At 43.5% G+C, this 10,577-nt stretch overlaps 1 protein-coding gene across 23 annotated transcripts in view; it reads right to left on the bottom strand.

Moving 5' to 3' along the window:
- Positions 1–3,128: 3,128 nt before the first annotated feature.
- The window catches only part of GNB1L (G protein subunit beta 1 like), an 80,672-nt gene continuing 73,223 nt past the window's right edge, over positions 3,129–10,577 (bottom strand). For all 23 annotated transcript variants that reach the window (XM_088660095.1, XM_088660089.1, XM_060269276.2 and 20 more), the window contains one exon: positions 3,129–3,881. In XM_088660095.1, the coding sequence (XP_088516221.1) occupies positions 3,615–3,881 (267 nt within the window). In that variant the 3' untranslated portion in view covers positions 3,129–3,614. The remainder of the gene's footprint in view (positions 3,882–10,577) is intronic.

The following is a 10,577-nucleotide window of genomic DNA, read 5'->3' as shown; positions in this document are numbered from 1 at the left end:
TCCGTGATCGCGGAATGGAAATTATGCGCCCCAAACTTGCCTGATTCTCCACACTGAAAAAGTATGCCAAAGTCTCCAAGGAGAAAGGCATTAATTGGATTGGCAAGTTAAATCCTCCTGCTAGAGCTGGTCTACAGGGGGAAGGATTTAAAACCGGCTCTGAAACGGTTCTTAAACACAGCTTTACAAGCAGAGACTGTGGCCTGGGCAAAAGCTTCTCTCTCTCTCCCCCTCTCCCCCCCTTCTCTTGATTAATTGCAAAGCTCAGGGTGACAGGAGACCATGCAATCCACAAATGCCAGAGGCTGTCCCTTGCCACATTCTTGGCCGATTTAAAAGTTTGAAAACCTGACAGGAGTGTGAACAAATTAAAGGCGGCCCTAATAAGACTGTAAAGGGAGAGGCAAAAGGGGGGGGAAGAGGAATGATCATAAGTGGGATTGAACGTTGCAAAAGGACATTCTGCATATAAGAGAGAAAGAATCATAGAGTTGTAGAGCTGGGAGGGACCCCAAGGGTCATCTAGTCCAACCCCGTGCAATGCAGAAATCAGACCTAGAAAATCCCTGACAGATGGCCATCCAACCTCTGCCGAAACAACCCCCACCGCCATCCGAGGGAGTCTGTTTCACCTTTGAACAGCTCTTACCATCACAAAGTTCTTCCTAATCCTTCACTGGAATCTCCTTTCCTGTAATTTGAATCCATTGGGTTGGGTCTTGCCGCACATATTTCTATTATATAATACATCCATATCTTATCATCTATCTATCTATCTATCTATCTATCTATCTATCTATCTATCTATCTATCTATCCAGTGCCGGTTTTAAATTTACGTATAAGCTAAACAAGCTATAGCTTAGGTTCCCACTCTCTTGCCCCCCCCCCAAAAAAATTTAAAGGAAAAAACAAACTGGATGTACATTTCCAAAATATGAGATTAAAAAACAAATAAAATAAAACCTACATACAGCAACAGTGTGTTGTGTCGTGTAGGCTCCTATTTGTTATGTGCCAATGCTCTAGATACCCATTAGGTCCATAAATTACCATATAGCATATATTCAACACAAAAACTAGCGGCAATTTGTTGTTGACAATGGACAGCTGGACATATAAAGGGCCCCATTACCTTCAAACCTAAATCCGGCCCTCTATCTATCTATCTATCTATCTATCTATCTATCTATCTATCTATCTACGATATCTACCTCCCACCTTCCAAGACATTGCCTGCAGTCCCCCACTCCTTCAAACTGCTATATATTGGTGCGGGTGGGCAGAGCAATCACAAACTATGGCAAGAACCTCCCTTTCCTGGTTAACAGTACAGGTACATGCTTATTCAGAGGGAAGTCCCCATTTCGTTCAATTTGGGCTTACTCACAGGAATGTAGGCTGGCCGGCACGGAAGCTTGTGTTGTTGGGCCCCTGCTGAGGCCCCAGGCCTAGACAGGGCCCTCCACTACTGGCCCCTGCTCTAGAGTAGAAGGAGCAACAGGCACCAGCTCGGCTTGCCCTTTCCCTCTGTATAGCAGAGAGCAAGGACTCAGCTGCAAATAAAACATTTTAAGAGTTTAATGTTGTAAAGTGCATTATACAAAGCTGACACCAGATGGTGCTGGTGAGCTATGGCAAATTCAATATATTTTTCAAAACATTAAAAAAACCCCACTTTTACAACGGTTTTTTGTAAGTGTCTAGATTCTACCCGAGGGACGCGGGTGGCGCTGTGGGTTAAACCACAGAGCCTAGGGCTTGCCGATCAGAAGGTCGGCGGTTTGAATCCTCACGACGGGGTGAGCTCCCGTTGCTTGGTCCCAGCTCCTGCCAACCTAGCAGTTCAAAAGCACGTCAAAGTGCAAGTAGATAAATAGGTACCGCTCTGGCGGGAAGGTAAATGGCGTTTCTGTGTGCTGCTCTGGTTCGCCAGAAGTGGCTTTGTCATGCTGGCCACATGACCTGGAAGCTGTACGCCGGCTCCCTCAGCCAATAAGGCGAGATGGGCCGCAACCCCAGTCAGTCACGACTGTACCTAATGGTCAGGGGTCCCTTTACCTTTACCTAGAGTCTACCCAAGTGGTGGGGAAGGTAGTGAGGAGAAGGAGGGCAGTCAGAGGACATATTGCCAAAGGATCCTCAAAACCTAGTGCCAGTAATGCAAAACTTCAGTCAGGCTGCAGTTTGAGCTGGAACCAATATGTCCAGTACAATTTAACGTGTATTATTATTATTATTATTATTATTATTATTATTATTATTATTATCATTATTATTATTTAAAGAATCATATTCAGAAACAAAATATAGGAATAAAGATAACATGACGAAGTATGAATTTCTCGGACATAGCTCTCATGGACATTAGTACACTCACTGTTCTGCCCTCCTACACCTTAACCAGTAAAATATTATCCAGTTCTTTCCCCCACTCTGTTACAAGAGACTTCAAGAATAGGCATGTTGTCAAGTCAGGGAGAAACCATCAACAAGACTCATCAACTATTTCTTTTTGTCCCGTAATTTCTAAGCGTGGGTTTGAGAGGTTTTTCATTTGCCACATCCAATTCCCCCCCCCTCAAAAAAACCCCTGCTGTTTGCTGCTGAATTGGATCAAGTGCCAATCCACACAAAACCCAAGGTAAACAGGGGGGTTTCTCAGAAAAAAATAGCAGGAAAAAAGGAAAAACAGGAGAAACCGAAGTGTAGATGAGCAGTCAGGTGTCAAGGAGGACCTCAATGGAAGAACCACCAGTGACAGTTGGATAGCTCAGATCACTTACTTTAAAATGTGGCAAAGCAACCGGGGTGGATTTGATTTAAATCAAATCGATTTAAACCACTAGTCAGTAAGACTTGATTTAAATCATATTTTTTTACCGAAAGACTCATTCTTGCTGGTATAATCTTAATATTTACAACCAGATGAAGGTTTCATTTTTGGAATAATAAATTGTCAGAGTAGTTTTTACAGTTATATCAAAAATTACTGATTTGGTTATACTATTAGAAATACATAGACAGATAATTATGAAATTATTGTGAGGTTTAATAAGTTAACTGTTTATATTTGGACAACTTTTCTCCTGTACTTTATTGGAAGGAGAAAAATAATCATTTCCTTAATAACAATGTAAACAATTTATTTAACTGAAAAAAATAACATTATAGCATATGTAACTGATGTGGTTAAACTGTTCATTTTTTTATTAAAAAAACCACACACACAGCTTAGACTGAGTTTCAGCACACATGAAAAACTTAAAACAAATCCTTATTTCCTGATGAATAGCCTTTGGACTAGCATGTAACTTAAATAGAAAACTATCTTTAGAAAGATTTTAGAAAGCATTTTATTTTAAAAATCCAATTTGAATAATAAAAAAATCAATTCAAATCAAAAAAATCTGATTTAAAAAAGTAAATAATAATCATTGATTTTTCTCCACCCTGAAAGCAACCCTGTTGTCTCCTTCTGCTAAGTGGGGTTGTGAGTCCTGCAGTCCTGGTGAGATAGTACTTCTATTCTCTGTCTCGCCTTGCTCTGAGTTGCCCTTTAACTCTAAATCGCAAACTTCTGCCCTTTCTTCCTTCTTCAGCTCCAACGCCGTTTCACGTTTGATTATATATTGACCAGACGCTGATGCGGCGATCTTTGGAGCCGGCCGCCATCAGCCTCTCCTTGGGCTGGCTGTGGTCTGAAAAGGCCACGCAATGGACTGCTGCCGTGTGGTAGTCCAGGACGGCCAAAGGCTTCATCTTCTTCCAGCCGAAGAGGCGGACGCGGTGATCCCAGCCGGCAGTCGCCAGGATTTTCTTGTCTTGGCGGAGGGTCACCTCGGCGATCCCGGGATTGGTGAGTTCATACGTTTGTTGGAGCTGAGAAAAGAAGGGGGGAAATAAGCCGAGGGCCCTGGAGAATGATTTGTTACTGCACTCAAAGTACCATAAAACTGTAAGGTAGGGTTGAAAGGGACCCTAAGGGTCTTCTACTCCCACCCCCTACGATGCAGGAATCACAGAAATAGAATCCCTGACAAATGGCCGCCCAGCCTATTTAAAAGCCTCCAAGGAAGGAGAGTCTACCACCTTCCAAGGTGATAGCGAGGAATTGGAAGAACAATGTAACACCAAGCATAACAGACTGGCAAGCCTTAATGGTAGAATATATGCAATTGGCAAAAAACAACAGGTAGAATAAAAGGTCAAATGAAAGAAAAAGTTAACAAGGAATGGGAAATTTTTGAAGAATATCTGAAAAAATAACAAATTAAAGGAAACCCCGCTGGCAGAATTAGACTGTACCTTGTAAAATAAATTGCTAGATATATGATGGAATTAAGACAAATAATACATATACAACTGTGCAAAAACACAAAGGAAATAGATAATAAATCAGCAAGTTTAATTGGAAGCCTGTTCAGATTCTGGCAAAGAAAGTGAAACGGTGAAAATAACAGAACAATGTGTTTTTAAGATTAGTGTGGGTTTACATATGTGTTTTGTTACCGTATGTGTCATGTGTTTAGGTGGGGGGAATTTATGTAGGTATGTATGAGTTAGTTAAATGTTAGAGTGATGTGATTTTTGTGTCTGTAAATGTGAAGTTGCGAATATGTTTGTCAATTTAACAATTTATCGATTGCATAGCTGCCAAGTCTCCCGTATTCTCTGGGAAACTCCCGTTTTTCTAGCTGTTCTCAGCTGAAAAAAATGGGTTTTTTTGTTTTTTCCCGGTTTATTCTGGCGCGGCGGCCATTTTGGAACTGGGCGGAGCATGCTCAGAAGCGACTTTTGATGCAGCTCTGTCCAGTTCCAAAATGGCTGCAGTGCAACTTCTGGTGCGGCGGCCATTTTGGAACTGTGCAAAGCAGCATCAAAACTCGCTTCTGAGCATGCTCCGCCCAGTTCCAAAATGGCGGCAGCGCTACTTCCGGTCTTCTACTTCCGGCCCGGTCCCTTATTTCTCCCACAGCAACTTGGTAGGTATGATCGATTGTTGTTCTGTTCGTTCTTTTTTAAAAAAAATAAAGATATATATCAAGGTGGTCCATTCCACTGTCAAACAGCTCTTACTGTCAAGAAATCCTTCCTACTTCCTCATAACTCAAAGCCATTGGTTCAGGTCCTACCCTCCGGCACAGCATAAAACAAGCTTGCTCCCTCTTCCAAGTGACAGCCCTTTAGATATTTGAAGATGGCTATGGCATCTCCTCCCAGTCTCCTCTTTACCAAGCGAAACATACCCTACTCCCTCAACCATTCCTCATATGGTTTGGTTTCCCAGACCCTTGGTCGTCTTGGTCGCCCTTCTCTGCAACAAATATAGAAGCAGCTCTGAAAAATCTGACACCCTTTGGCTCCAGCCAAATGTGAGAAAGCTGCACAAGAGGTGTCTCCCACCACCATTCTCGTAAGAATATAAAGTCCCTTCCGCCGTAGGAGGAGGGGCGATTGTGGGCACCACGAAGCCTACACGTGGTGGGGGAATGGTTGCCACCCGCCCCAGCCCATTGGCCGGCTCCCGGCTGCGGCGCTCCCTTGGCGCATCCAATCAGGACGCACCAGGGGTGTGTGGCTCGCTGATTTAAGCGAGCGCGCGGCAAGGAACCGGCCTCTTTTCTCTTGCAGGACCCCCAGCTGCTGCGCTTTCCCGCCCACCCTCCCACTAGGCAGGTCTCTCCTTCCGACATTGCTATGGACTTCGGTCGGTCGCCGTTGAGGGGCCTTGTAGGAATTTTCCCACTTGGCAAATTGGCTCTGGCCTGGTGGTTTACGCCTGTTGTTGTTTAGTCGTGTCCGACTCTTCGTGACCCCATGGACCATAGCACGCCAGGCACTCCTGTCTTCCACTGCCTCCCGCAGTTTGGTCAAACTCATGTTCGTAGCTTCGAGAACACTGTCCATGCCTACCTCGTAGCAATTTGTCACAACTTTGGTTTTGGCGGTAGGCATTGGATTATCTCTGAAAGGTTACAGGTGTGTGTGTGTGGGGGGGGGGAAGGTTACTGCCATCACCTCCCCCAAAATGCTGAAAGGTACTCCCTTAAGGAGTCCGGGGTGTGGCCATGTCCGAAGCCGTGGTAGGTGAGGGCCTAAGGCACGCCCCTAGTGGTGGCCCCGGGGTGAGTTCCTAGTTGATCTGCATCGCGGGGCTCACCCAATGGTGGTTAACCCTTCACAGACTGCCAGCGGAGTGGGCTGGAGTCGGATACAGACGGTTAGATCCAATGCCTAAGCCAATACCTCTCTACATCCGTAATCAATAAAGTTGTGGCCTTCTACGCCCATTAACCTTATGCAATGTGTCCTGTGTCTTTCTTTATTCCGGAGAGGGTTTGGGGTATCGCCACACAAGAAGAGCCTGCTGGATCAGGCCAATGGTCCATCTAGTTGGTAGTCATCTTCCTCTTGCTGGAGGAATTTTGGAAGTTTAACTATATGCTGCATGGCTTCAATACTTTCTTTTATCTGTCTTGAACTGTCGAGCATTCAGCTTCCTCAGATGCCTACGAGTTGTAGTGTTATGAGAGGAGAAGAACTTTTTTCCCCACCCACTTTCTGCATGCTTCTATCCCATCGCCTCTCTTCCTCCCCGTTTGCCGATGCTTTTCCTTCTTTCACAGAGCACCCCTTTCCTGATGTGGAGTAAAGAGGGTCTTCGTATCATGGGAAGAAAACGAATTTGAGCTAGGCAAGGGGTAGGGAGAGAAGAGTTGCTTTGAAACTGGTTGGAGGTTTTAAAATTGGATTGTTAATTATATAAGGTTTTATGGACATGCATAAACAAGTATATTATAATGGAACCAAGAGGGGGAGTGGAGGGAAGTGGACCAAAAATTTACGGTTTAATTTGGTTATGAAATTTTTCTCTTTTCTTTTCTGTTTTGTTTTGTTATTCTCGGAAAATCAATAAATTGTTATAAAAAAGAAAAGAAAAGAAATTGGTTGTTTTCTTGTGCAAAGCTGAAATAAAAACAAATGGGGCCTGAAACAGGACATTGCAGTATGCCACACTCTTGTTTAGGGTGCAGCCAGCCAGCCAGCCATGCCCTCCTCTGGAAAATTCCATTTCCCATCACCCTTCTGTGACCGCTGAGCATGCTCAGTCTGCATTGGGCTATTTTTAAAGGTTGTGTGCCCTCTTTGGGACCCGCCCCCCTTAAAGATTTTTTTGAATTTCTGCAAACCTTGGGGGGGTAGGCCCCACAAGCTTACACACAAGGTTCCCCCCCCAGCTCATGCTTTCCATGAACTGGAATTTGGAGAATTTAGTTCTGTTGCCTGTAACTTTCACTTTTCTCCCCTCCCTCTCCATTTTGTTGTGTCCTGCTGTTTATTGACTGAGTATTTTTTTTTTTTTTTTAGTGTGGCTTGGCGATCGTCTTATTGCTGTAACTTAAGACTTCATCATAAATTCTTTGTGGATTTTAAAAGGTGGGGTGAAAATGCTTACATAAATGAAAAATGGAACATAATTGCTATTTTGGAGGCTATTCCCCTGTTGCCTGAAATCGGGAGGGTTAAGAACTTAGTGTGACATTTTTCTTTTAAAATACATAAAACAGCATTATTAAAACATCGTAAGGAAAACTGAATGAAATCAGTACACCAGGCTACAGGAATTCTGGACATAAATGACAAGAGGAGTGCGTGTTATCTCCCCTTTCCTCTGCCTTTGCTACTGGGCTTCCGATAAGCTGATAACTTTGTCATAATTAAGCAGCTCCCAAATGTCACTCATCAGCTTCCAGGCACCACGGGCGATTTCCAATTCTCTGTATGTACCAGGTGTAGGAGACCTTAGGCACCTCCAGATGTTGCTGAACTACAACTCCCATCAGCCCCGGCAAGCATGGCCAGTGACGACGGAGGGCCAAAGGTTCCCCACACCTGTATGGCTAACATTGGATTTATCCTGTTAGGTGTATTTTTTAGCATAGTTGAAGAGGCTAAGGAGTAAACCCTGCCAAATCTGGAATGGAGTCCCTTAGACGGTTGGATGGCGCCTTGTAGGCCTCCTTCCAGCAACTCCTGCAGACAAGCTGGTGCCAAATGTATTGCTCTGCTTTCCTTTGGACCTCCACACACACTGCCTAGGTTTGCGCCCCAGGGAGGTCACTTCAGGGCCGCTAATGCAGCCGTTTGACTTCACCCCCGGAGGTGCACTCCATTGCCTCTCGAGACAGACAGATACCAAGAAAAAGCTGAAAAGGAGCAGGGCCATCGTGTTGCTGCCACGGTCCAGAAGTGAGTCCTGACCAGCCAGTCGAAGACCACTGACCTATTGGACCCGCCTAGAGAAGGAAGAGAGGCACACCCTTTTCGCTTCCATTTCTGCACAGATGGCAAAGTAATTCTGACTCCGCAAACCGCGGCAGTCACGTCCGGCCTGACAGGTCGAAGCGTTACAAACATGATGGGAGATGATTTGGGCTACGAGGGGATGAGCTGTAAGGCTTAACATGTGCAGCGATGATTTGAAAAAGAAAGTCGCAGCTGCTCAGCTCTACCTGCTCCTCGGACGACTTGATTCTTGAGCATTCGCCCTGATTTACCTGTGCAGGTTGGACCAGGCAATGAATGCTCTTTACTGAGCATTCATTTGGATTTGATTGCAGAGTGGTTATGTGACAATGGGCTGTCATCTTGATTTGCTTGCTGGGTGCCTTCTATGTCTTCCCGTTAGTCATTTTATCCTGTCACACTTTTCAGTGCATTTCCTCATCAGTCTCCTAACCACAAAGCCCCCCATTTTGCAAAGTGAGTTTGTGGTGCTTTAATCCAGTGTTTCCCAACCTTGGATCTCCAGCTCTTTTTGGACTACAACTCCCATGATCCCTAGCTAGCAAGATCAGTAGTCAGGGATGATGGGAATTGTAGTCTTGAAACAGCTGGAGACCAAAGGTTGGGAAGCACTGCTTTAATCTGCTTCGGTTGCACAAACCTTTTTTTTTTTTTTTAAAAAGGCACTTGAATCCCTTGTGCAAAACTGTTAAGAGCCTGTAGGTACCCTTGAGGTGTTTGTTTGTTTGTTTGTTTATAGTAGCTACTTGCCCTGAACCTTTTCACGACACTTTTAGCAATCAAATAAAAAGAACAGGATGATTTCGGTCAATGACTGGCTACTCCAAAATATCACCATGAACCGGAATTTTATTTAAGATCCTATACAGGTACTTTATTGCCAGCAGATATGTTAATTCAGAATTAAGTCCCACTACATTCAAAGAAGGTACGGCTAGCTGGCTGGAACCTTGAAGAGGAACATGCCGCAATGTTTAGTTACAGGTTCCACACACTTATTTCTCGATAACAGCTACAACATCCACTCCATTTTCTTAGGGTGGGAGGCGGGATATGTCTCTCCTCTTGCGTCAGAAAATTTGGGATAATTTCATTCACTCAAAAGTTAATGAATTAGAAGCTGAGGAAGGACATAAGTTCATAGGTCCACATAGTGCTATTGTTAATGCATTTTTGGTGCCAGGCAAAAACCTCTCTCTTTCCCTAGGCATTAGACGGATTATGATCATATGTTTTGCTGCTCAGGTTTTTGTTTTGTTTTTTTGGTGGTGTTTTACTGGGGCTGTTTTGTATAGATTTTTGTACAGTTTTTATTGCAAAGCACTGTTCCCTCAATTTTATGTAACGCTTTAAAGTTTTTTTAAAAATGCTGTAAGTCGCTTAGAGACTCTTTACATAGCAAGAGACTAATGAATTGAATATGAAAAAGTAAGATATTTTAAGCATTATTTAAAAGCCCTATTATTAGGGGTGTTGGTTTTTACTTACCTGGCATTTAATTTAATGTCAATTATTTATCTGGTGGATAAGGCAATTCTGATCATTCATAGGTTTTATTATATAAACAGAGTTTTAGTACTTTTTAAAAGAGGTCTAAATATGTTTATGTACATACACTATATGTATAGTGCCAATGCATAATAATATAAAGTCTAAAATAACCAGACATACATGCAGTAAAAAAAGCGAATAAATAACAGAAACAGATGTACTGTTTTAAAATGCTAAATTTCAGGGTATTAGGTCATATGCACTAACTTCCGTGCCCCTAGTTTATTCTGAGCTATGGATGTTTGGCTAGGGATAGACGGACCTTTCAGTTTCTCGATTTTTCCACTCTTAAATTCAGCTCTCCACATTTCCACATCAGTTTGCAATTTTTCTATAAGCAACAATGCCATCGTGAAAACTTGTCGGCGTATCAGAGCGAATCTGTCCTAGCGGACACATTTTTGCAAAGCGATTTTCTCCAATACACGCTTTTGCCGAGCATATGCAAAGTTTCCTACACGTAACTTGGCTGGAGATCTGCTTTGCGCAATTTGGAGAAGTGCAAATTTCAAAGGATGTGCGCATTATTTCGGAAGCTGGAAATTAAGAGGCGAGGAGGTCTGCCTTCAAATGTGAAATGAATCCGTTTTCTCCTCCAGGTCTATGCTTGGCCTTCTGAGGAAGCCTCCGAGATTCCTCCCCACAAGAAAAGAACAGTCTCAAACCCATTATCCCTTCGTTACACTATCTCGGCCTAACCACTTTCCTTTGCAGCTT

Source organism: Zootoca vivipara, chromosome 16 (assembly GCF_965207765.1).
Source record: "Zootoca vivipara chromosome 16, rZooViv2.hap1.1, whole genome shotgun sequence".
Taxonomy (NCBI): domain Eukaryota; kingdom Metazoa; phylum Chordata; class Lepidosauria; order Squamata; family Lacertidae; genus Zootoca; species Zootoca vivipara.
The sequence above is the reverse complement of the archived record's forward strand: the minus strand, read 5'-3'. Positions and strand labels throughout refer to the sequence as shown.